This window comes from Terrapene carolina, unplaced genomic scaffold (genome assembly GCF_002925995.2).
Source record: "Terrapene carolina triunguis isolate 2854851 unplaced genomic scaffold, T_m_triunguis-2.0 Scaffold183, whole genome shotgun sequence".
Lineage (NCBI taxonomy): Eukaryota > Metazoa > Chordata > Testudines > Emydidae > Terrapene > Terrapene triunguis.
Window position 1 is genome coordinate 1323031 of NW_020664534.1, and position 27960 is coordinate 1350990.

The 27960-nt window shown below is 38.6% G+C and overlaps 1 protein-coding gene across 3 annotated transcripts in view; it reads right to left on the reverse strand.

Annotated features, from left to right (window-relative positions):
* GALNT1 (polypeptide N-acetylgalactosaminyltransferase 1) overlaps positions 1 to 27960 on the reverse strand; it is a 211144-nt gene that overhangs the window by 36907 nt on the left and 146277 nt on the right. For all 3 annotated transcript variants that reach the window (XM_026654148.2, XM_026654146.2, XM_029912078.1), the window contains 4 exons: positions 18448 to 18655; positions 14125 to 14295; positions 11563 to 11680; positions 9267 to 9447 (listed from right to left, as the gene is read on the reverse strand). In XM_026654148.2, the coding sequence (XP_026509933.1) occupies positions 9267 to 9447; positions 11563 to 11680; positions 14125 to 14295; positions 18448 to 18655 (678 nt within the window). The remainder of the gene's footprint in view (positions 1 to 9266; positions 9448 to 11562; positions 11681 to 14124; positions 14296 to 18447; positions 18656 to 27960) is intronic.

The window sequence follows — 27960 nt, forward strand, 5'->3', positions numbered from 1 at the left end:
TCCACCCTCTGACAAACAGAGGCTAGGGACACCATTCTTTACCTATCCTGGCTAACAGCCATTAATGGACTTATGTTCTTGTGTTAGATATCTTGCATACCCTCAGGGGTACACATGACACAGTTTGGGAACCCCTGTGCTAGGAGATCTGAAAGGCTGAAGAATTGGGGAGGACCTGGAAGTGGGAGGCATGTCCCACAGGTTTCAGTAAGGTCATGGGTATGGCACAGGACCCCAGCCACAACTACTCCAATGGTCCCTGTCTCTAGAAATCTGGTGGGTACTGTTAATGTAATTCCCTTGATGAAGGCAAAGGACATTGTCATTGTCTACCCCACGAGCAAGAGGCATAATACTCTACCTCAGACCCAGAGTTGCCTGATCATGGTGGTGGTGTGCCAAGGTCTGGAGGTGTTCTGGAGACATGAGCAGCAGGGACAGCATGATGGGTTCAGCCCTGGACTGCACCAGTCAAGAAAGCACTGGATGCTCAGAAGATCAAGTGCGCCACGGTACCAAGGGCTGATCAGGACTCTGATGTAAATAAGTAGCCAGGGCTTGAGGTTCCACCAGAACCAGCTGGCTTGTCTCATAGGCCATTGAAGAGTCCAGCACAGAGGTATTTCTGGTGCTGTTGTTGCACCAAAATAGCTGGCACCATATTGGGTGTCTCAACGGCCCAGCTGCCAGAGTTGACAACCTCTGATAAGAAAAACCTATACTAATTCTAATGAATACCACTAATTAACTGTTTACAAGAAAAAAAAATTCCTTGAAAAGGGAGAATCTTGCAGAAGCAAGTCAGTGTTCCCCAACTACTTATCATGAGCCCTAAGAAGCAATTGAGGGCTCCTCCCTTTATGCCAGGGGTTGGCAACCTTTCAGAAGTGGTGTGCCGAGTCTTCATTTATTCACTCTAATTTAAGGTTTTGCGTGCCAGTAATACATTTTAAAGTTTTTAGAAGGTCTCTTTCTATAAGTCTATAATATATACCTAAACTATTGTTGTATGTAAAGTAAATAAGGTTTTTAAAATGTTTAAGAAGCTTCATTTAACATTAAATTAAAATGCAGAACCCCCCGGACCAGTGGCCAGGAGTGAGCAGTGTGAGTGTCCCTGAAAATCAGCTCGCGTGCCACCTTTGGCATGTGCGCCATAGGTTGCCTACCCCTGCTTTATGCCATCATGCAGCAGTATGAAGCAGTGGAAGATGCATGCGCAGCTCCGACAGGTACTGCTAAGGGAAAAATCTCCGACTCTGGTGCAGTAGGTGCACACGCACCTGAAGTGGAACGGACATGTGCAATCACCTGAAGAACTGAAATTGCTCTAGGGGCAGTGGATGATCTCCTCCTGTCAATGAATAGAGGACAAATATCCATTCTCACCTTCCTAGACCTCTGTGCAGCATTTGATATTAGTGACCATGAGACATCGCTGTCTCACCTAAGAGAGGTGGCAGGAGTCCAGGGCAATGAGCTAAAATGGTATGAGTCCTTCTAGGAGGGATAAACCTTAAGCATAGTGATGGGAAATTGCAACCTCCACCATTAGTCCCCTCACTTGTGGGGTTCCAAAAGGATCAATTTTCTCACTCCAGTATTTTTCCAACATCTACATGCAACCACTAGGTGAGCTGGTTAGACAACATGGACTCAAATGCCAGCAATATGCAGATGGCACACAGCTCTACCTATCCTTCACCATATAACTACCGCACCACTACCACCAACATGGCCCAGTGCTTGGATGAAATCAGCTCATGGATGAAGTACACCTGGCTGAGTCTGAGCAAAACAGAGGTGATACTGGTGGGATACAGGAAAATATTTTGAGGAGCTTGCAGCCATGTTGCAGTCTCCTTGGACTTCATGTTCATATCCACAACTGGTCAATTCAGTCTGTAGTCTAGGAGTACTGTTGGATTCATTTCACTGAAACTGAGCGCTCACACCACTACAGCCACAAGTTATGCTTCAGCAACTGGGAAACTGCAACTAGTTCAAAACTCTGTGCTGTATCTCCCCAGCAACACAGGCTACTGTGACCACATAATATCTGTCCTTCACTTTCTACAGTGGCTTCCCATAGAATTTGAAACAAGTTTAAGGTCTCAAAGCATTCTATGACCTAGGCTCAGTACCTAAAAGACCTTTTAAAGCTCCAAGACAGAGCTCCTCTGGCACAGTGAAACTCAACAGTAAGAGTAAAGATCGTCTATTCAGGACACACAACCTTTTTCAGAGGCAGTCAGACTGTGGAATGAACTCCCCCAGGAAAGAAGAACTATCACAAACCTCATCTCTTTCTGCTCAAAGTGCAAGGCACATTTCTTTGACCTTGCCTCCCCTAATATAAACACATTGCAACAGAAAGATTTAACCAAAAAACCACCTACCAAAACAAGACACTCCACTACTCCACATGCTTCTCCCTCTGAGGATAGGATGAGAACACAACACGTGGCTAATATGTAATCACATTGCTTAAAGCACTATTACAATGTGCTCAGATACTTCTGTGAGGAATGTCGTATATAAAAAAAACAAACAAACAAACCTATACAGAATAGAATGCCAGTGTTCACAAAGTTCCAACAAGCTGTGGGCTCAACCATACTCAACTAAAGGCTGTGCATTGTAAACGCCTGGTTTAGCTTTTTTTTAGCTGAAAAAGACAAAAACCCAACGCAGACAAAAATAAGGGCAATTATGTTAAAACCTGTAGGGGGACAAAAGATAATAAAAAAAATATATAGGAAAGCTGCAAAAATACTCATACATCAAAATAATCCATAATTATAGGTTAATCTTCAAATTCTCATAATGTGAATAAACCAAAGTGCCTATAGTCTGTATGTGACTAAAGGAGAGACAAAGTCATTGAGCAACCATTAGACACCCAGGTAAACTAAAAGGTAAATGGTACAGTATATACGTTTTCCCTCAAGATTGTGCACATATGAGTTTGGAGAGAGATTTCCGTTAGTGACACCAGGGACACGTTATTTGTAGATGATTTTCAATGGGGAAATGCATTCTGGGTGTTTGAGGAGGACAATGATAAGCAGTGACCTTTTAAATACATTTCAATTTATCAATATATTTGCATACTCGAAATTAACCATTACTCAGAATAGTAATAGAAAAACAAACTAAAATAGGTTGAATCACCGAAGATACATTTTAATTGTGTTAGACAACATTTATAGGTACAAATTGCTGCACTTATATCATAATGTTTCACCATGCTCCTTTGTCCCATTTTAAATGTTTCCATTTTGTTTCTTTCTTCTTACAGAGGAAATTTGCACAATACCTCAAGCTAGGAAAAGACTTATTTCCAAAGCCAATGATTCTCCACAAATAATACAGAAGACTGTCTTTTGTAATCTTTTGCATATTCCTTTCAATCCATCTATGAATCAGGTCATATGAAGCAGGAGCCTTACATTTATGTTGTGACCCAGATTGTTTTAAACAGAGCCTGTTTTTTTAATTCTCAATTGGTGAAGAGCAAGTAGAGGTTTGGCATGCTTAAAAATTTAGACTATTTTACATAAAAATGTTCAAGGAATCACCAAACAATTTTGCTGAAATTTATTTGCAATTTATCTCTAGCTTTTTTTTGTTACTTTTTCTATATAGGCCGCCCCCCCGAAATTGGCAACACTTCAATAATGACAATAGCAGTGAGTAAACAAGCCATTATTAATTCACTTTTGGTTTCACCTAATATGGAAACAATGTTTGATTAGAACAAACATTGATTAGAAACAATGTTTGATTAGTGTTTGGTTAAAAAACACTAAGGTAAGCCTTTTTTGCTTAATTTGCTCTATGGGGAAAAAATACTGGGGGAACAAACGACCAGGTTGTTTTACAAGTATTAGTCTTAAAAGTCTAACTTGAAATTCAGCTCTGTTTAGGTTTGTATTATGCTATCTTTCAGCAATTTCTAATTTAAAATTTAATGCACGTTTAATTAGTAATTTGTCAACAAAACACCAATTTCAAATTTTAATAATACTGCTTCCAAAAAAAAAGGGCCTGACACATAAAACTATCTTTTTTTTAGGTTAAATCTCTCTAATATAATTTCTATTTATAAAGGAGATTTTTCTCTCCTAAAAAAATTGTTTTTCAAACAACAAATTTTAGACAAAAGCACAGGATGTAGTATAAGCAGTTAGATGCAATAAATAACACTGTAAACTTCCAGGACTCCTTCCTCCCTCCACTAAACTTCTCTAGAAAAGGTGAGACCATGAGAAATTTGGTCTATCGTATTTAAGTCCTTACTCATTGCTCTGTGAATGTGAATCTTAAGAAACTGTGTGTAATTAACATGAAAACAAACATTTCAATTGAATTTGCATAACAACTATCACATATTGCTATGAGGCAGGTGAGGCTTTTCTTTTGAACTAACTTCTCTTGGTGAAACAGAAGCTTTCAATCTTACACAGAGCTCTTCAAGTTGCTACACTCAACAGAAATACTGTATTCGGCAAACTGGAAACTGCATTAAACAGGCAATAGATGAGAAACTAAAAAAACATCAGTGACTTTACTTGTCTTTTTCTGGATGCCGAACTGCACTAAGAAACAGGTCACTGATTGTAGCAGAAGAGCATACAAAAAGCTTCAGAAATCACATGTAACTTTAGTGTCTATATTTTTTATACTGATCCTTATTTAGAATAGAAAATGCTTTCCTAAAACTAAATGATCAGAGGCCATGGAAAATGTGTCACTTGATTTCCTCTCTGGGTCTAACCTCTCCCCCTATTCTACTAATATGCTGTACCATCATCAGGCAGTCCAGACTTGTGATCAGGGCTCTGAGGGAAGGCTAGAGGAGTACTTTCAAAGCTGTAGAAATACCCAGATATTAACTAATAATTTCCTCTTACTCAGAGTGCATTGGGTCAAGTAACAGATTTTCTGTTCTGACTCCTGACCTCTCCCCAGTCCATCACTAATGAGATAAAGCAAGACATAAAAAGAATAGTGTGGAGGGACAGTAAAGACAGGAATCAAAAGTCAGATAAAGGATTTCCCTCTCAGGAACCACCAAATGAAATACCTTCTGCTAAATGAAGCATCTATGGAGAAGAACAGACCAAGCTTTGTAATGCTCAATGAAAGTGCTGAAAGGACCATACTGCAGGCCTACTGATTTCTTTTGAGATACATGGTGATCTTTCAGCCCAAGAAGTTGACATTAGAGGCTTTGATTCCCTGTCAGACTTGTATACCTGATGTGATATATGCATTGTTAACGTTTGATCTATCTAGCTATTGATGCCATGAACATCCTGTTTCAAAAGGCATCTTTGGTAGAAAGGCATGATTTTTTTTTTATGGAATCAGTAAATTTAAAGATTTATCTTCATTGCTCTGCAGACACAGATTGTGCTGTAACATTTTCTTTTGGTTCTTTAAATTTGGGCAGAAGGAGAAGACATTGCCCTGCAAGACATGGCAGAGTGTGTTTGCCAGAGTTATAAAAGATTCAAATGTGCAGATTATTCTGTCATCATGAAATATGCAGTATAAGACTTGTACCTGCAAAGAGGTCTCTCAAATACTCTTCACTATGGTAATGGCACAAGGAAACAGGTTTTTATAGATAGTAGGTATAAAGACAAGGTGATTTTTGCTTCAAATGGATGAGAAGTCAAGAATAAAAAAGCTCAGCATAAGTGCCATGATTGAAAAATGCTTCTGATGGTTAATTTGACCAAATAAGCTGCTTTGAAGAAACTGCATACCAAACAAATATCAGATTTAGAAGAATGTACAGTGATAGAGTGAAGAAATGGCACACAGTTCAAAAGCCATGTCAAATTATTCATATAAAAAACGACCAGGATAGTGGGACTTGTGTTTTCTGGGATTGATCTTTTTATATTTGTACCTGTGGGGAGCGGATAAAGCACACGACCAATGTGGTTGCAAGCTGACTCTTTATTACAAGCTTTCTCTTATAGTCTTTCTTGCTGAACTCCAACTCTGTTTATTACAAGCTTTCTTTTATAGTCTTTCTTAACATTACATAACACAATTAGGCAATAATTACACATCTACCGATTGGACAAGAAGGAGAATCATGTGTTCATCACATGTATAGCCCCACACCGATTGGTTCAGATGTTCCTTACATAAGGCCATGTCTTATATAACCACCAGGGGGCCTTACATAAGGCCTCATCTTATATAACCACCAGGGGGCCTTACATAAGGCCTCATCTTATATAACCACCAGGCGGGGCTTACATAAGGCCCCATCTTATATAACCACTAGGGGGCCTTACATAAGGCTTCATCTTATATAACCACCAGGGGGCCTTACATAAGGCCATGATTTATTGTCAGGCAAGTGTCCCATCGTGACCCTTACCCTCTCATGGAACTTTGCATCCCCACATGTACCAACAGAAGGACCTCATCAAGATTTTGAACAGGCTGGTGGATGGGCCAACTGATTCTAATAACATTCTTATTACCACAGCTGAGTATCCAAACTTTGGCTAGGATTTTCACTTTGAAACTAAGGTGGCTTGGATTTGTGTGACTGAGAAACCCATGAGAAAGTAGATCTGGTCTGTAAATATGAGTGAAAGCCTTTGTACTAGTTCTATCAGGACTTCAGTAGTGACTAGCAAAATCCTTCTAGCATGTTTGGAGCTATTAGAATTACTGTTCCTTCTTAGCTTTCACTATTCTTGATTACTTTTCCCAGAACTGGAAGAAAGAAAAAAGTGTGCAGTAGTTTGCTGGGTGAGCAAAGTAGTAGGGCAATGCTATTTTCTGGAGCTTTGGGTTGAGCTCTCTTGTGAAGTATTTTCTGGCTTTCCTGTCCTTGCCGGATGTGAACAGATCCGGGCAGGAGTGTCTAATGACGTTGAGATGATTTGAAATTTTTTTCTGTTCAGAGTCCATTCTTAGTTGTTTGCAGTTTGGTGGCTCAGCTAGTCCACTCTCTGGTTTATAGGCCCTTTTGATAAACATCCCTTGAATTTAGGTACGTTTCCTTGAGAATAAAATCTGCAGAGCTTCTGGATTTAGTGAGCTATTTTTTCTACCTTGCTGGCTTACGTAAGCGACTGGTAATGGAAGGTAATGCATAGTACTAGTCTTTTAAACTAGCAGATTAATGCATTTAGTAATTTCTGACATAGCCCATCTTTTCCATGGGTAATGTGTTGGTCCAGATGAGAGTCTCACCCTGAGAGACTGGCATCCTTGTTTGCACCCAGAGGTCAGAAATCACAGTGTACATACTGGTAAATTGAATGTGTCCTATTTTGGGATATTTTATGAATAAATGGACCTTTGTGACTGAAAGCTGCAGAAGATTGGTTAAAACAAGGAAGCAAATTTTGGATACCTGAAGCTTTCCAAAACCCCTTCATCCCAACAACTAATCCCTCCCTCACTCCTTGTGACATCCACAATACTACCTCCCTAATCCTAATCTCTTATCACAACCTCCAATAGGTCTCCTCTAGCTGGCATTCCTATTTTCTTTACCTTAGAAAAGGCTCCTACTGGCTTCCCTTTCTGTACTCACCATGCTCACATTTTTTATTAGTTCTCCAGTCTCTGTTGGCCCTTCAAGTCAACTCCTCAATTTAAATACTGTGAAAACTAATAATTGCCCATTACCATTACAGATGAACTACTTACTCCCAGGTGAGTAAACTGCAAATTGAGAGTTAACTGTATGACTATGAGAACAGCTTGAATACTCAATTCTATTGTCCTCCTACTAGCCCCTAGACAGGAAATCACAGAAAAACAGGAACTGGAGAAAGCAACAGAGGGTCCTGTGGCACCTTTAAGACTAACAGAAGTATTGGGAGCATAAGCTTTCGTGGGTAAGAACCTCACTTCTTCAGATGCAAGTAATGGAAATTTCCAGAGCCTCTGGAAATTTCCTTTACTTGCATCTGAAGAAGTGAGGTTCTTACCCACAAAAGCTTATGCTCCCAATACTTCTGTTAGTCTTAAAGGTGCCACAGGACCCTCTGTTGCTTTTTACAGATTCAGACTAACACGGCTACCCCTCTGATACTTGAGGAACTGGAGAGTGGGGTTGAGAGGAACAGATAATGGGGAACTAATTAAAGAGGATTTCATGGACGACTGGTGCTCTTCTGGGAGCCAAGTCTGCTTCTCCCCAGGAATCCTCACCCTCAACCTTGTTGCTGATTTCTTGTGGGCCAGATCTTAAGCATCAGCGGAAGAGCTGCTACATACAGAGAAAGAAAGCAGAAAAGTTGAGGGGAATTAAGATAAAAGAGGGAGGAAGGAATACATTAAGAAACACGAGAAAAAGTTTAAATGTAAAAAAAAATTCAAAGTAGGCTGATAACTCAGCATTAACTTCGTTTAACAAAAGAAGGTCATTGACTAAAAGGATACCAGTCTACTTTACTAGAAAGAAGTATTCGATTACAGGCAAACTGATCATGTTTTCCCCAAGAAGAAAATGGAAACTACTTTTACAAATAAAGCACCAGAAATCCATTGTATGCATAATGTCAATTCACAAATACCGTAACTTTGTAAGGTTAATTTATTTTAAAAGTATTCATCTGAAAGACTGTTAAAAGGAATGTTTTCTTTGGAATTAACAGACAGGAATGTAAAACATTCATAATTCTGAGGGCCACAACAGTAATTTGAAGGAGATGCCTTATTTCCACAAATATATATTCCCATACATTTACCTAAAATATAAATTTGACTGCTTTTTACCTTTCTTGATAGATGAAAGGAAATTGCTTATTTGATTAATCAGCAATGAATTTCAGCTGATCATCTCTAACCTATTCAATCTGAAGTTATAGGGAGAAAGCAGCCATGGGCCATACTTCAGGATATTATAAGATGTATTTGGACTTCTGGCTACACTTCCAGCACTCCGCTTCCACAAGTCTTTCCATTGCACTTTTATTTTTGTGCACTTGAAGCTCCTTCTTAACTTTCACATATGCATGTAAAAAGGACTTCAGGGCACACCCGCATCTGTTTGGTTAGGATAACAGAAAATGTTTTTTTTTTTTTTTGTTTTTTTTTTAAATAAGACCATTCCTTTAACAGAAATTGTTTTAAGTGATCTTTATTTTACTGGAAGGCATTTTCTCCACAATTACCAGCATTTTTATTTAGAAGTACTTATTTTTATTTTTCCTTTTGAAGACACACAGATCTTCTATCTTGAATGGAATTATTTCACACCAAAGACTGCTCACCTGGGGAAATGATGTAAAAGAAATTCTTAAACTCATCCATCCAGACTTCTGCAAGCCGTCTGTTATTTTTGTTGATAATCTGTCCTGTGCCTCCTGGAAAAGTATAAGGAGTGGCTTTTCGGAACACATGTCCAACATGTGAACAGGTTACAATTTCCAAGGTGCCCCCGCACTGCCAAATCTGAAAGTGATAGAACAGTCATTGCATAATTCAAAGTGGCCACAATTAAGGTGATTTTTAAAGAGTTTTTCTACCTAATGTCTTTTCAAGCTGGAAAAAATTCTGTTGCTCAAAAGTCAAGTAAAAATGTTAGTGTCCTGCTCACTAGAAGAGAATTTAAGGGGCGGCTGGGGGCAGACTTAGTGACATCAGGCACAACAGCACTGAGATGCCAGTCAGGGGCTGCTAGAGATGAATGGTAGCACTCAGAGTGAAGCAAAAAGAGAAAAATGGAAGCAGCAAAGGTGTTACTTTGTCTAAAAGAAGTTCCTATTCATGGTGGATAAAAATAAATTTTAAAAAAATCAGATTTTTAAAAAATTTAAACTGGATTTTTGTTTTATGAAATACATTTTTCTTTTAAAAAAATAAACCTAATTAAATGTGAAATTATGACAACCTATGCTAAGACCTAAACTCACTAATATCTACTAAAATAATTTAAATTAAATAAAATATTCAAGCAGTACACATTTGCTGCTGAAGATTTTAAAAAAGTCAAGCCACACTGAACTGGTGCAAGTTCACATTGAACTGGTGAACTAGTTTAGCACCTGGAACCAGATTTTACTAAAGTGCTAAACCAGCTTTTGACAGCAATAACCTTCTCCAGATGCAGGGACAATATTTTCTTCATTTTAAATTTATTCAACTGGTTCAGTTCAATGATTAGTTTATACAAAGTTGAGAAACAGATTGGGAGTTGAAAAAGCAGGAAAGCTTGTTTTCCCACTTCAAATCTATGGAGAAAAGAAAAAAAAAAAAAAAAAAAAAAGGTGTTGAGAGGATGAAATCCACTAGTTCTAAAATCCTGAAATACATAACGACCAGAAACAAATCAGTTCAGTTTCCTAGCGACAAATAATACTTCTTTTGTTTTATAAATCAGTTTTAAATGCAAAGCATGTTTTGAGAAACTTTTTTTTTCTTATGCATCCAGCACAATCAAGGTAGTTTTATTTAACTAATAATTTTAAAATGCGGGGTTTTGTAGATTTTTAATCTCTGTCCTAATGCAGCTTGACACAAATCACAAGTAAAAAATTAATCTAGTAAATAAGAAATGTGTCATTCATCTTTTCCTAACCTAACAAAAAAGTAAAAATTAAGAATTTGAATAAACATTAAGATATAATTAAATAAATGTGAAGAGATACAGTACATACTACTTAGCAAAGAGAAGTATCAAATTTAGAGTAAAAGTTACATTTGGCTGAAAATCAACATGTTTTAATGATGGCCAACCAATGTGAATTAACCTTTTGTAAAGAAAAAAATATAGAAATGCAAAACAAGTTTAAAATTGATTATTTAAATTAGGCTTCTTGCTTGCTGATTTAAATCAATCCACCCTGTTTTTATTGCTAGATTTCTCTGTAAAATGTAACAAGAGCCAGAAATTTTTGTTCTCAATAAGATTATCTGAACTTAGTCTGGAAGACCTTTTCAATTTTATTCTGAGCCCCAAAAGATAGCCGCTTAAAATTCTTGTTGATGTGTTTAACTTAGCTATACTGGCAGTAACCCCCATTCACTGTGGCTGAAAGCAAAGAAGGGAATGATAAACGTTATCATTTGGTAGTCACCCAACATGGAACATATTTCAGAAATATGGACTATACTAGGTAGATCCCACACCCATAAAAGGATGCAACCATCAAGTTGTAAATGACTGAACGAGGGTTTATAATGGAAAGACTAGCTTTTATTGGAAGGTTAAGCCACACATCACTGATGTCAGCTTAGTTTATAATGTCTCTCCAAGACTCTACTCTAACAGAGCTTCTAAACAGGCAAATCTTAGTTGATTATTTTTGAAATGCTTATTTTTCTTTAAATGAAAATTCTATGTCCAAACATTTTTGTCTCATGGCTCTGTAGACTGCATAATTGATATTTTCCTTTACTGACAATATAGCACTTTCAATGGTCCACACGAGAAATTACACAAAAATTAAGTTGCTATCTGTGCTTGGATATTAAAGGTACAAGGACTGCAACAGGTTACCATTTATACAACTTAAACTGTCCTAAATTAAGACATAAAGCACTGAACCAAAAGGAATTGCTGCTTACCCTGAAAGAAATTTCTAGGTTTTCTCCTCCCCAAATATCCATTCCAGCATCATATGTTCCAATTTCCTGAAAGTAATCCCTGTCTATTGAAAAAAGGCCTCCTGCCATTGTGGGTGTCCTGAAAGAAGACAAATATGTAAAAGCACTTTAAAGGCAGAATACTGGACATTTTGACTACACACGTAGAGAAATGTATAAACCAAATCTTTTCCATACCATTTAAGCATCTTTGGGTTTTTTTACTTAGTTTGCTTTTTATCCTTTGCCTCTTTCCTTCAAATCTTTTGTTTATCTTACTTTTATTTCATACCTGTATCTTATTGTACTGTAACTAAGCCATTTCCTGGCGGACTAGATGGCCTATGTGATTAATAGTGTGATACAAAGCCTTTCACGTACACATCAACTGTTCAAGCACCTCTCAGTCTCTCTCAGTCTGCTACGACTGAAAGTTGTTGTCAACTAATGGTGTAGTGGCCTGTGGAACTCAGTCAGCATTTTTAATCTACTGGTAGTTTCTAGTCAATAAGTGTCTACCTGATATCTGAATTGGCACTATGTTGGCGAGTTTCAGCAGAAGGAACAACTTAATGGGTCCAATGCTTACATCGGTCTTTCCTCCCTAAAGCTACTCTCTATAGGTCAGGACAGAGGAAGTAGATGGTAGGATGCTAATGCCCATGGGCTAGATAGAAATCTTCCATCTCTAAGGCTTGTACCTTACAAAAGGCATTAATTTCCTGAAGAAAAAACGTTTTTTTTTTAAGACCATTCCTCAAGAAGAAAGCATCACAGTCCAAGTACTGTTGGCCATGCTTATTTTCAATATATTACAGTGTTCACAGAAACAAACACTGTAATCAGAGATACATATAGAGCTTCATTACAACCGCTTTTTCAGCTACTAAAAAGTTTCTCAAAAATGTGCTAGCTATTTCCTAACTAATTTGAAAAATCTCCTAAACTTCAATTATTTACTTAGCCTTTTAATGAAAAAATCAGTGTTCTTATCTCATGTGTATGTAGGGTACTTTGACTACATTAAATTGACAGTATTCTTTCATGCTTATTTATATAAATAAATAGAAGCATGAAAGAACTGTCAATTTAATGTATATAGGTCTTCTATCAGCAATTTCATTTATTCAGAAATGGTTTGAACTAATTTTTTACAAATGGCAATTGTGCACCTGCAGTTAAGTGTAGGTGCAATAAACTTTGCAAGCAATTGCATGCAAAACAGCTAAATAGATCGGTCACAACACTTGATTACTAAAATAATATCGAGCCCTGGAAAGGAGCTCTTAAGTTTCTGAATCTTTGTAATGGAACAGAAGATAACAGCTACCTCCACATATCTATTGTTAGTAATATCTGACCAATTTTAATTCAAAATGGAGCCACTGATTGTAAAAATACAAGTAGATACTACAAGGGTAAGTATTATACAGGCAAGACGGTGAGAGCTACAGACAACCTGAGTGTATTCATGTTTAATTTAAACCACTAAAATCAATCACCCTCCCCTGATCTAAATAAAAAGAGATCTCATTACAAATAAAATCAATGTATAACCGTCACATCACTGAACCATAAACATTTCCTCTCCTAGAATAAAAGATAGATAAGAAAAAGGCGAACATCAATAAAAAAAAAAAGTGTATATTATTCGTGAAGAATGTGGGAATCTCATGTGTTCATTTAAGTTCTCCGGTAATTAAATTGATAAATCATTAGGTATATTTTAAAATAAAGTTATAAGAAATCTGTTTTTTCCTTCACTATTAGTTTAATCTAAAAACATATTTAGCAGGAAGATCTCATCACAATACAGCCTTCATACTATACTATTACTCTAAACATGCCAAACTGTTGATAAATCATACCTCGCTAATTATTGGTACAGTAGAACCTCAAAGATACGAACACCAGAGTTATGGACTGACTGGTCAACCAGACATCATATGAAACTGGAAGTAACCAATCAGGCAGCAGCAGAGACGGAAAAAAAAAAAAAAAGGGCAGCAAATACTATATTGTGCCTGTATTGCTTCTTAAAGGTGGGCACATCTGGGCTGCCTGTCCCCACCCCCACCTCCACCCTCACCCCCACGCACGGGGCACCCACTTACAGCTAGGAAGTGAAGACGCTGAGATTTACAGGCAAAGCTATCAGCCACTGCTGCCAGCCGGAGCAGATGCAGCACTGCGGTCTGCGCTGCTTTCCTGTAGGCTGTGGGTGCTGTTTTCACTGTTGCTGCCAGGAGGGGGACATGCTGTTTTCACCCCCCACCCCAGCTGGGAGGGGGACACAAGCTTGCCTGGGCCAGGGAAAGAAGCTGTCCTACAAGGAAGCTGCCTAGCTGCCTCTGGAATCTGGCCCAGAGTGTGAACTGCTGGAGCTGTGTTTTGTTCAGAGTTACGAACAACCTCCATTCCCGAAGTGTCCATAACTCTGAGGTTCTACTGTATGTAAAAACTAATCTGGAAAGGAGACCACAAAATAATAACGAATCATTTTAGGTATTTGATAATTAAACTAATACAATCAATTCCCCTTACCTGACAGGAAGGGTCCGATCACCTTTCCTTCGGTCCATTTCTCTCTGAGGAACAGGATACCAGCGGAAATTCAACTTCCAGTTGAATCCGCCATAGGTCATATCAGAGCCTGCCATATATTCAAAGGTGTCATCACTGATTACATCAATGATAGGACACACTACTGTTCTCCTAAAGAGAGAAGTGACAAAACTTATTAGAAAAAGTGACCAACAGCTGTGTCTTTTGTCTCTTACCTACTGTAGAGAACAAGCATCCCTTCAAATTTACAGTAAACATGAAGCCTTTAGCTGTCAGGAGGCATAGGCATTTTACTAAATTAAAAGAGTTTTTACCATTCCATTTGTAATGGTATTTGCCTACCAGACAGAGTGCACATTTGTCCTGTTTTTGGTAATGGCTTAATTTTTATTTATACTACTACATTACTTAACACTAACAGTGCTTTATGTCTTCAAAGTACTATACAAACATTAGCTAATTATTCCTCTAAACACTCCTGGAGTAATCAATGAGTAATTATCTTCATCTTGCACATAAGAAAACTGAGGCATGAAGTGATAATGACTTTCTAATGCCACACAGTGACCCAGGATAAGAAGAATTTTTGGTCCCTAGATGTATGCCCAAGATATCTTACATGTTTTGAAGTAAAATCTGGTCTTTGCTCTGGGGAGGAATACTCAGATAACATTGACAAATGGATGTAATGAAGCAACTCTGGTTAACAAATACACTGATGTCATGTAGAGATCTCCAACAGGAAGAAGCCACTCGTCCTTTGTCCTATTCTTTAGAAGGTGAATTCTGAGATAGTAATGAGCTTAACACTCTTGGAAATGCTTTTTGACAACTCTGTGGCCACATCCCCTTTCTTGGAAAGTCACATATCAAGATATGATTCAAAGATGCAACTTGCACAACCTGCACCACTATTTATCCAATGATAATCTCACAAGAAAAAACAGGACTTAATAATGACTTCAAAGGTAAAATACTGTAATTTCCTCTTAGCAGAGTTCCCAACAAAACTTCATTTCTTGCAAATTGTTGTTAATGCACCATATTTTTGTAATGATAATTTAGATGTTAAATTTATCTCTCAGTAATTTACTCCAGCCAGGTTTATTTTAAACACAAAACTGAAATCTGCATCACTAGCACACAAAAGAAATTATTTAGGCTGGTTATTTTAATAAACTGCCCCCACAACTGCAGGGGTACTGGATGGAACCAACATATACAAACGACATTCCATAAAGCACCCTCATAAGTCCTACTTTTTTCTTAGTCCTCTCCCCCCCCCACACTAAGAAAGTAGGCGATTTCTCAATTTCCAACTACAATATAGATGAATATAGCTCAAGTAATCATCCTAAGGTTAGAAAACAGTTTCCCAACAACCAAGTTAGAGTTTTAGGCCAGAAGGGGCCACTAGATAATCTAGTGCAGTGGTGGGCAACCTGTGGCCCCATCAGGGTAATCCGCTGGCAGGCTGCCAGTTTGTGTACATTTGTATGGCTGCCTGCAGCTCCCAGTGGCCGTGGTTCGCCGCTCCCGGCCAATGGGAGCTGCGGGAAGCGGCAGCAAGCACGTTCCTGCAGCCTGCACCGCTTCCCGCCGCTCCCATTGGCCGGGAACAGCGAACCGCAGCCACTGGGAGCTGCAGGCGGCCGTGCAAATGTAAACAAACTGTCTGGCGGCCCGCCAGCAGATTACCCTGACGGGCCGCATGCGACCCATGGGCCGCAGGTTGCCCATGACTGATCTAGTCTGAACTCCTGTTTATCACAGCGCACCAACACCACACAGCACTCACACTCTAAACCCAGCAATGGAAATGAGATCAAAGTATTATAATGCACAACATACTAGACTATTATGTGACACAGGCAGAAAACAGAAGGGACGGAGGTGTGACAGTGCCCAACGCCCCCACAATGGCAAGGAAATGATTAAGTGAGATATCCTGATTATCCTAGCAAGTGACCCGCATACACATACTGCAGAGGAAGGCAAAAAACCTGCAAATCTGATCTGGGGGAAACTCCTTCCTAACCTCTCATATGGTGATCAGTTAGACCCTAAGCACATGAGCAAAAACCAACCAGCCAAGCAACCTGACAGAGAGAATGCTCAGAGGCCTAGCCAACTCTGGTTACTGTCCCATTTCCAGCCGTAAACATCTTAATGCTTCAGGAGATTAAAAACCTCCCAGAATACATTGGAATGGGAAAAAAATCCCTTCCTGACCTGTCAGTAGCCAGCTGAAATCCTGACACATGAGCTTTAGGAACTTAAGACACAAACTGGAAGAGAGCTGCAGGGCTGTTGAGCCCTGTCCCCTAGCATTCCAAGCAACCCCATCATACAATTGCACTCATAAGTTTGCCCAGTTCACTTAAAACTAATTAACTTGTTTGCCCCCACAACTCTTATTGAGAGGCTGTTCCAGAACACCCACTGATGAAAACCTTTTAATTTCCACCCTGGATTTGTTCATGGCCAGTTTATAGTCATTTGTTCTTGTCTTATTTTACAGTATAGTACTCATTCATAGGTGATTTATAACTTAAATATAGTCTTTATATATACAAAGAAACCATCATGAGAACCCCAAAATAGTGGACCTGACTAAATTTTTGAAACCAGTTGGTTTATCATGCGTTCAAGGCTCTGATGGGTCTTTACAGTAAATATAGCAGGGAAATCTAAAATTACCTAATAAATATATTTGCTATGTGGAAGTGTTTGTTTTTCTGAAAAAAGATATTACCGTAATGAACAAGACGACGACACCAGATGATTCGAGAGATTATGCTACGCTTGGTAACTAGTCTAGATTAGCAAACTATATTATGAAATAGTACCAGATCTGAATCAAGACAATGCTAATCTTTTCTTATTATCCATTTAATATGTATATTCTTTTAAGGCTAACATTATTAAAAACCTGGCCCTCCTCTCAATTCCAAACTATACCTCCAGAACTATAAAGTATAACTTCAACATTAATTGCCATTTAAAATGTTGTTTTGATAGGAGAGCAGTCATAACATACAGGAGTGTAACAGTGAATTGTGCTTACAACTTTAGTTCTCAAACTAAATTGTTTCCAGCAATGACTAGAGTTAACTCTATTGTGTGAAGAACAACATTAAAAACTTCCCCCTGCAATTATACCAGTGGACCTCAACCCTAACATGTAACACTTCAACAGCTGCTTTATTTTGCATACGCCAAGCAGAAACTGACAATTAGTAGTTAATGGATGTCAGCTAGGCAAAGCTGACTACCAACATCTTGCTCCTATAGGTATCTACACCAATCTCGCAAAAAAATAAAAATAAAAAATTGAACTCTCCCTCACTCATGTTTTCATTAGGTTGTGACCAGAATGATCTTTTAGAACTTCCCCATAGGCTGGTCTTCCAGATGGGTGAGAATGTGGGCCAGGCTACAGGTGAAGGAGCTCCAGCACATTGCTCTCAGTTTTATTATGTTTCCCTAGAATGGGTGAGTATTTAAGGGCTTGTCTACATTTACAGTGGTGCAGCTGCACCAGTGCAGCTGTGACACTGCATTGCTTTGGGTACGTCTTCACCTCCTGCCGGATTGGCGGGTAGTAATCGATCTATCGGGGATCGATTTATCGCGTCTCGTCTAGACGCGATAAATCAATCGCCGCACGCACTCCCCATCGACTCCGGAACTCCACCAGAGCGAGAGGCGGAAGTGGAGTCGACGGGGCAGCCGTGGCCATCGATCCCGTGCTGTGAGGACGCGAGGTAAGTCAATCTAAGATACGTCAACTTCAGCTACGCTATTCTCGTAGCTGAAGTTGCGTATCTTAGATTGAATCCGCCCCCAGTGTAGACCAGCCCTTAGTGAAGACACTCCCTACACTGATGGGAGAGTGATAACTGAGCAACGCAGTTATACTGACACCGGGAGTTCGGTCAGTATAATTGCATCGCTCAGGTGTGTGCATTTCCAAACACAAGTGATGTAGTCATACTGGCATAAGTTGTAGACCAAGGCTTAGTCAGGACATGTACAGACAAAATATTTCAATGTAAGTTTAAATTTAACAGCAAGTTTTGCTTTTTAAAAGCTCCCCCGTATTAGCATTTCGTATGAACACTAGTTTTAAATCACACATTTGTGAAAATCTGGGAAATTACAAAATGAATCCACTACTATAAAGCAGGTTAACAATATGTTCAGCTGAAGCTGATAAACTAAGTTAAATCTGCAGTAAAAAAGTGTTCCTTATTAACCTTTAAAAAAAGGTAGAACATTAACAAATAAATTGATAATTACCTGTCAACTTTGATTCGTGCCAACAGAGGTTCAAGCCATCCCACTGTACATTCACAATGAGCATCTAAGAAGGTGATGACTTGGCCTTTGGAAGCAGCAGCCCCCTTCAACCTGGCTCTGATCAATCCAGAACGTTGCTCCATTCGAATCACATAAACTGGTACTTTTAACTTTTTCACATAGTTTTCTAGTGGTCTCTTCAAGAAATCTGCAAAATATGACCAATCAATAAGAAATACGAATTAAGATAACATGGTAATGATATGACTAGCTCCAGTAGCTCTGTAGCTGTACAATGTAACTATATAATCTGTGGTCCAGATTCACAAGCAAACTCAGTAATCTTGTTTCAACAGTGAGAAAGAAACCAAGCTGTTCAGTAAAAGGGGAGTCCTGAAGCTCTCAGACCGTAAGTTGCAACACCACAAGTCTCAGATGTTAACAATATAATGCACCACATGACTTGGATGTTAAAATACTTTTAAAATGTCTGCTGCATATCTACAAAAGGACATGTAACATTTTTCTTTAAGTCTTCAATCTAAGGGCTGGTCTACACTGGGGAGGGGGATCGATCCAAGATACGCAACTTCAGCTACGCGAATAGCGTAGCTGAAGTTGAAGTATCTTGGATCGAATTACCTGGGGTCCAGACGGCGCGGGATCGATAGCCGCGGCTCCCCAGTCGACTGCGCTACCGCCGCTCGCTCTGGTGGAGTTCCGGAGTCGACGGTGAGCGCGTTCGGGGATCGATATATCGTGTCTTAATGAGACGCGATATATCGATCCCGGATAAATCGATTGCTACCCGCCGATACAGCGGGTAGTGAAGACGTACCCTAAGACTTCTCTTTCAAATATGCCTCCCACTAGCATATTAATACTTAGCTCTGTACTTTGAATTTGTATAGCTTTATGTACAAACCTGCATAGATTATTTGTGCTCTCAACTGTAGAGGTGATTGTGTGCCTACCTGTGAATAGTATTTTGAAACAGTTTTTTTTAAATGGGAGGCTACCATTTTATGTATAATGATTTGGCTGTCAGCACTTATCAGTAAGGTTATACCGCTGTTCTAAGATGCTATAATGGAGACTACAGTTCTAGGACTTCCACTCCTTTAGGAGACTGAAACGATGATATGAAGCCTTACTTGCCCAGAAATGGCTGAGTATTCTCAGACGGAGGTATTGTAGTATTCTGAGAATGGATATGAAAGCTACAGGGAAAGGAGTGTCGGAATACCACACCAAGAAACAACCTCCCAATACTTCAGCAAAAGACAATGTGAAACACTGAGCTATGAAACAAGGGACATCATTTCTTCACATCGGTTTCTCTGTTCCTTTTTCCTGCTCAATTTCCCTTATTCCCTTCTCTCACTGCATACCATGAAAGAGATGGGGAATGTAAGATGCTTACATTAGGATTAATTGAGATAACCAAGTTTTTGCAGCAGTAGACATATGTCATCTTCTCTGCAACCACGCAGGCTCAGACTGCCTAGGTGGCTGCAGACTCAGTCTTGGAAGGACTAGATTTTTATTGGTAAATGTCAATTTTACCGCACACACACAAACCATTTAAAATTGTTTTCCATATATCAGCGGTTCTCAAAACTCTGGGCTGGGACCCCAAAGTGGGTTGTGACCCCATTTTAAAGGGATCACCAGGGCTGGTGTTCAGATTGGCTGGGGCCCAGGGCATAACCCTAGCCCCACTGCCCAGGGCTCAGGCTTCGGCTTCAGCCCTGGGTGGCAGGGCTCATCTTACAGGCCACCCCTGGAGATGAAGCCCTTTGGCTTCGGTCCCCATGCCTGGAGCGGTAGGTCTCAGGCTTCAGTCCCCCTTCTTGGGATCATGTAGTAATTTTTGTTGTCAGAAGGGGGTCGCGGTGCAATGAAGTTTGAGAACCCCTGGCACAGATAATTAAAATTTACAGATAAAGAAAAATGCTGCTTGAGAACCTACAGTTTGGATTTACAACTATTTACTTGGTATATTTTAATATGTAATGTTGACAATTGTCACTTTAATTGTTAAAACTTTTAAAATCTCGGTGTCTACCGTCAGTGTTTGACCCCACCCCATTGTCTGTTCTCCCCATAATTTCTCATAACTGTAAAAATTTAAGTAGATAAAAATTGAAGAAATGCTTAAAAATAAATATTGACACAATCCATCAAAATTATGTAAAAAAATAGAATTCTGTCAAGCCTACTTATCTATGGTGGGAGACATTCACCTCACTACCAGAAAGTAATGAAGAAAGTAGCAGACTATGAGACAGTTTGATGGTATGGGTTTTGTGGTACTATAATTAAGGAGAATTTCCTGGCATGCAGATTTAATACATGACTAATTTCATTTTTGCTTCCTTTAGAATTTCATTTTCTGCCTAAGGTGTTCATATTAATTTATCACCTCAACTCCTCAGAGCTAAAATAAAAGGCAAAATCATCCAAGCATAAATGAATATTTGAACTGTCGAACGACCAACTAGCTCTCCTTAAGTAAAGGAACTAATGCAATACACTAGCTCTAGCAGACTATCAAATCACCTATGGAATTAAAATTATTATTTGTATTATAATAGCTGCCAAAGGACCAAATCACACATGGCTGGATAGTCTCTTACCCTGAAGAGCTAGTTTAGGATGGGTGGCAACCAGTGGGAGAACAAACAATTGAGGGAACAGGGAAGAAGGACTATGATTAACAGTTGTAGGAACACAATCACAAACTGGCTGTGTTCACAATTAGCAGATTTCAAGTCTATTGTATATATGTATAAAAATGTAAATAAGCAATCTAATGTAATATATTCTATAGCTACATTAAGTGTCTGGAATAAAAGTGGAGAGTTTTACTACTTGTGTAGGAAAGTAAATCTACGAAAATGAGCCAGTATAAAATAAACTAGGTTTTGCAATGTATGGGAAGTGTAATGTTGCACAATATATGCCATGAACTCTTAGCGGCTGTCTTGCAAATCTCAAGAGGCAGAGCTGACCTGAGGGTGACTACCATTTGTTGCCGCTGCTTTGGCTGATTGAGCTCTAATTGACCCTCCAGTGACAATCTAGTGAAGGAAAAAAAGTAGAAATGCATTTTGACAGATCTTGAAAGCTGTGTTATACCAAAAGAACCTACAAGCAGGATAGACTTTAAATAGATCTCTATCTTCTCCAGAGAAAATCAAAGACTTCATTTTTGCTAGCATGTTCTAACAGGGACTGAACGAAAAATAAGGATAACCTGAGTGGCACAAACCAACCAAGAATACATAATACTTCTCTCTAAAATATCTTACAAAAGGTATTTTGTTTGAGTATACAGCCCTGCTTACAAAATATTAATTCAGATTAAATAAGCCAAATTTATCACAACCAAATATACTCCTCTCCATTTAATTGCACCCTTCCAGACACATTAAACAAACAGAACTGTGGGTCAGCCTTATGGCAATACTTCGCTCTGCTCTAAGTAGAAACCATCGTTTCAATTTCTGTTCTTTCCCTCCTACACCAGCCACTTCATGAGAAAGAAGGAACGTGTCATATTGATTAATATGTTCTTCCTGTGGAAAATTCAGTAGTTGCTGTAACCTTTGAAAATAGCCTAACCATTTATAGCTAAATCAACTGAGGCAATGACGCTGACCTGAAGTGTGCAAGTGTAATACCAGGAGACTGGTAAGGCTCTACCAGAAACCAATACAATTTTTAAAAACAACACAACCAGGACTGTCAAAGATCCAGTGTGAGACATCTTGTTCTGCTTACAGTACAGTAAAAGGCATGCTCGCTCACTTCATGTAAAGAGATTAAAGAGCTACTATTTTTCAGAAAATAAATCTGGTCAAAAATTCTATGAATTTTGAAATTTTGAATGTCATAAACAGGAAAAATGTTGATGAAATTTTTCCTTAACCATTTAAATCAATTATAGAACCAGGTTGTAATTGTTCAAATTTTGAAATTTCAATATCATCTTGATTTTGAAATTTGGGGAAAAAAATCATTAAAAACATTTGTTTCACTCACATACATACATCCTCATTTTTCAACCAGATCTAAAAAAAGAGAAATGAGTCTTTCTTGGAAATTATCTAGCTAAGGGCAACAGTATTTTAAATGGAGGCCAGGGATACAATGTTGGGGCCTAATTTGCAAAAAGTGAAAACACTATTTTGAGTATTTCCAGTTCCACCAACTTCAAGGGGACTGTTCATAGCAATAAACACTATGCTCTGTATTAAGTGTTTACAGGATTGAGACCTTAGGTAGTACTGCAAGTCTACTCGGAAATAAAAGGAAAAAAGGGAAGCGTCTTGCTGCCTGACTCAAAACCTCCCTCCAGAGAAGTCAGGAAAAGAACCAGGGAATTCTGACTGCCAATGTTCTTCTGCAATTAGTTGTGTAAGTCACTGTTGAAGTATGTGTTGTGTCACCCAACTTCCCTCTCCAGGAACTGCTTCATATAGCAGTAGAAGGCTATTATCCTCTATATAGTAATGATGCCTTTTGCTCAGGTGAAAATGGTCTGTGTTGGAGATCTAAAGCTTTTAGGTTCAAACCTGCTAATGATCCATGTATTATGGTGGAACTTGTTTTTTCAGTTTACTTAAAAAAAATGTAGGAAGTGATATAAAAACATTACATTAAAAGAATGGTAAGCTTGCAAAGTAAAGCATGCAAAGTTAGAAAATGCCATAATTTAGGCTGCCGCTATAACCTGAATTTGGTCCCCTTAGGTGTATGCATTATGATGCAGTCTAATTACATATTCATATGCTGTACTTTTTTTAAGAATAAGATTCCTGCTCCATTTAGTGCACTAGATGGATAGCAAATTAGTAAGAGGGTTGTAAGGATAGCAAGAATATTCATCTATAGTTAAGTTATTGGACTAGAAACCAGGAAACCTGGGTCTACCCCTGGCTCTGTCACAGACGACCTCTTATGCAATAGGCAGCAAAATTCTATCATGATGCATGTGTGCAAGAGGTCTGAATTGAGGCCTCACTGGCAATCTTAATTCTGGCATTTTTTAACTTGAGCACCTAATTTTAAAATCTTTACACTCTTGTACTGTAGTTTTTTGGCAAACAATAAAAAAGAATGAAAATATATACTTCATGGAATATTAAACTAACTGCAGTATGGTATCTAATGCATGCCATTGAATTAGGGTGACCAGATAGCAAGTGTGAAAAATCAGGAAAGGGGGGTGGGAGGTAATAGGAGCCCATATAAAAAAAAAGCCCCAAATATTGGGACTGTCCCTATAAAATCGGGACATCTGGTCACCCTACATTGAATTCCAGTGAATTCAACATATTGATAGAAAGAGTCTATAGAAAGGATGTTATCTCTATAATTCTATTGATTTTCAAGACTAATTTCTAGAGAAACCTATCTTTTGTATTTTTATTAAATTCTACAGAATTTTCCCTTAAAATGCTCAACAGATTTTTAAAACAGTGTGTTGTTTATAAAGTGACCAATCTCCATAAAGCGACAAATACATGTTTAGCTCAGTTGGTATTCAGTCCAAGCAGCAGAGACATGTTTTTTTGTTTTTTTTTGTGATAGTTAAGGTTTCAGTAACACATTGTTAAAAACCCAGATTTAGGGTAATGGTAATTTAGGGTTTTGGCTCATACTTTTTGGTTTGGTTAAATTTACTTTCCTGTTTTGTAATTTGATGTGTCAAGTACATACACATTTTTAGTTAAGTGTATGGTATTTCAACTTTTTATACAAAGTGGTTTAGTTGAACAGAGCATCTTCTGGGAATACCAAAAAAGAAGGCTGAGGCAGAAAGAAAAATAAATTAAATCAAGTATAGAAACTGGAGTAGAGAAAACTTGCAAATCTTGTAGACAATTACTAAATCTACAAATATTTGCATTCAAATTAATGATAAATATTTTCTGAATGGAAAGATTAAAACTCAGCCCACTCAAAGCTTCAGACAAGATATTCGTATTATTTTCTTCCACAAACCTGCAACAACAAAAACCGTACACTACACTACATAAACGGACAAAAACCATACGGATATAAGAAATAGTTAAACTATTAAACATTCTTTGAGAAATTTCAATTTTGGGCAGCAGTACTTGAAATTAGCTTGAGATTATTAGTAGGGCTGTCAATTTAATCGCACAAGTTAACTGCGATTAACTCAAAAAATTAATCACGATTAATCGCTGTTTTAATTGCACTATTAAACAGTAGAATACCAGTTGAAATTTATTAAATATTTTGGATGTTTTTCTACATTTTTAAATATATTGATTTAAATTACAACACAGAATACAAAGGGCTCACTTTATATTATTTTTATTACAAATATTTGCACTGTAAAATAAAAAATACTATTTTTCAATTCACCTCATACAAGTACTGCAGTGTGATCTCTTTATTGTGAAAGTGTAACTTACAAATGTAGATTTTTTGGGGGTTACGTAACTGCACTCAAAACAGAACAATGTAAAACTTTAGAGCCTACAAGTCAACTCAGTCCTACTTCTTGTTCAGCCAATCGCTAAGACAAACAAGTTTGTTTACATTTACAGGAGATAATGCTGCCCACTTCTTATTTACAATGTCAACTGAAAGTGAGAACAGACATTCGCATGGCACTTTTGTAGCCGGCATTGCAAGGTATTTACGTGCCAGATATGCTAAATATTTGTATGTCCCTTCATGCTTCGGTCACCATTCCAGAGGACATGCTTCCATGCTGATGATGCTCGTTAAAAAAATAATGCATTATTTACTTAGTGACTGAACTCCTTGTGGGAGAACTGTATGTCTCCCGCTCTGTTTTACCTGCATTCTGCCATATATTTCATGTTATAGCAGTCTCGGATGATGACCCAGCACGTTGTTCATTTTAAGAACACTTCCACTGCAGATCTGACATAAAGCAAAGAAGGTATCAATGTGAGATTTCTAAAGATAGCTACAGCACTCAACCTAAGGTTTAAGAATCTGAAGTGCCTTCCAAAATCTGAGAGGGATGAGGTGAGGAGCATGCTTTCAAAATTCTTAAAAGAGCAACACTCTGATGCGGAAACTACAGAATCTGAACCACCAAAAAGAAAATCAACCTTCTGCTGGTGGCATCTGACTCAGATGATGAAAATGAACATGTGTCAGTCTGGATCGTTATCAAGCAGAACCTGTCATTAGCATGGATGCATGACCTCTGGAATGGTGGTTGAAGCATAAAGGAACATATGAATCTTCAGCACATCTGGCACGTAAATATCTTGTGACGCCAACTACAACAGTGCCATGTGAACACCCGTTCTCACTTTCAGGTGACATTGTAAGCAAGAAGAGGGCAGCATTATCTTCTTCAAATGTAAACAAACTTGTTTCAGCGATTAGCTGAACAAGAAGTAGGACTGAGTGGATTTGTAGGCTCTAAAGTTTTACATTGTTTTGTTTTTGAGTGCAGTTATTTTTTGTATCTAATTCCACATTTTTAAGTTCAACTTTCATGATAAAGAGATTGCACTACAGTGCTTATATTATGTGAATTGAAAAATACTATTTCTTTTGTTTTTTTTACAATGCAAATATTTGTAATCAAAAATAAATATAAAGTGAGCACTGTACACTTCGTATTCTGTGTTGTAATTTAAATCAATACATTTGAAAATGTAGAAAACATCCAAAAATATTTAAATACACCTCTACCCCGATATAATGCGACCCAATATAACACAAAAACTGATATAACGCGGTAAAGCAGTGCTCCGGGGGGGGGCGGGCCTGCGCACTCCGGCAGATCAAAGCAAGTTTGATATAACGCAGTTTCACCTATAATGCGGTAAGATTTTTTGGCTCCCGAGGACAGCTTTATATCGAGGTAGAGGTGTAAATAGTATTCTATTATTGTTTAACAGTACAATTAATCGCATGATTAATCACGCTTAATTTTTTTAATCGCTTAACAGCCCTAATTGTTAGGCTATTGTATAAATATAAACTCCAATGATTAGGAAGACAGGTAATAGTTATAGGGGATTCTATCATTAGAAATATAGATAGCTGGGTTTGCGATGTCCAGGAGAATTGCGTGGTTAACTTGCCTTCCTGGTGCAAAGGTTGCGGATTCTCTCGAGACATCCAGATAGACTTATGTGTAATGCTGGTGAGGAGCTGGTGGTTGTGGTACATGTAGGTACCAATGACATAGGGAAGAATAGAAGAGAGGTCCTGGAGGCCAAATTTAGGCTGCTAGGTAAGAGATTGAAGTCCAGGACCTCCATGGTAGCATTCTCTGAAATGCTTCCAGTTCCATGCGCAGGGTCAGTTAGACAGGCAGAACTGCAGGGTCTCAATGTGTGGATGTGACAATGGTGTAGGGAGGAGGAGTTTAGATTTATTAGGAACTGAGGAAATGTTTAGGAACAGGGGACCCTATACAGGAAGGATGGGCTCCACCTAAACCAAAATGGAACCAGATTGCTGGCAATTAAAATTAAAAAGGTTGTAGAGCAGTTTTTAAACTAAGGGCTGGGGGAAAGCCGACAGGTGCAGAGGAGCACATGGTTCAGACAGAGACATCCCATAGTGGAGGATTAATGGAGATCTCTATGTCCTAGGAAGAAGGAGAGGATGGAAGATGATAAAATATGCGTAGGATCTGATGAGAAACAGTCAAATGAAAAAGAGTCCCATTCAATTACATCATGTAATGGCAGACAGCTAAAAAGTGACAAGTTTTTCAAGTGCTTATATACAAATGCTAGAAGTCTAAATAATAAGATGGGTGAACTAGAGTGCCTCGTATTAAATGAGGATATTGATATAATAGGTATCACAAAAACTTGGGGGAATGAGGATAATCAATGGGACACAGTAATTCCAGGATACAAAATATATCGGAAGGACAGGAAGAGTCAGCATGGATTCACCAAGGGCAAGTCATGTCTGACTAACCTAATTATCTTCTATGATAAGATAACTGACTCTGTGAATGAGGGGAAAGCAGTGGACGTGTTATTCCTTGACTTTAGCAAACTTTTGATACGGGTCTCCCACAGTATTCTTGCCAGCAAGTTAAAGAAGTATGAGCTGGACTATAAGGTGGATAGAAAGCTGGCTAGATCATCGGGCTCAATGGGTAGTGATCAACGGCTCCATGGCTAGTTGGCAGCCGGTATCAAGCGGAGTGCCCCAAGGATCGGTCCTGGGGCCGGTTTTGTTCCATATCTTCATTAATGATCTGGAGGATGGCGTGGATTGCACCCTCAGCAAGTTTGCAGATGACACTAAACTGGGAGGAGTGGTAGATATGCTGGAGGGTAGGGACAGGATACAGAGGGACCTAGACAAATTAGAGGATTGGGCCAAAAGAAATCTGATGAGGTTCAACAAGGACAAGTGCAGAGTCCTGCACTTGGGATGGGAGAATCCCATGCACTGCTACAGACTAGGGACCAAGTGGCTAGGCAGCAGTTCTCCAGAAAAGGATCTAGGGGTTAA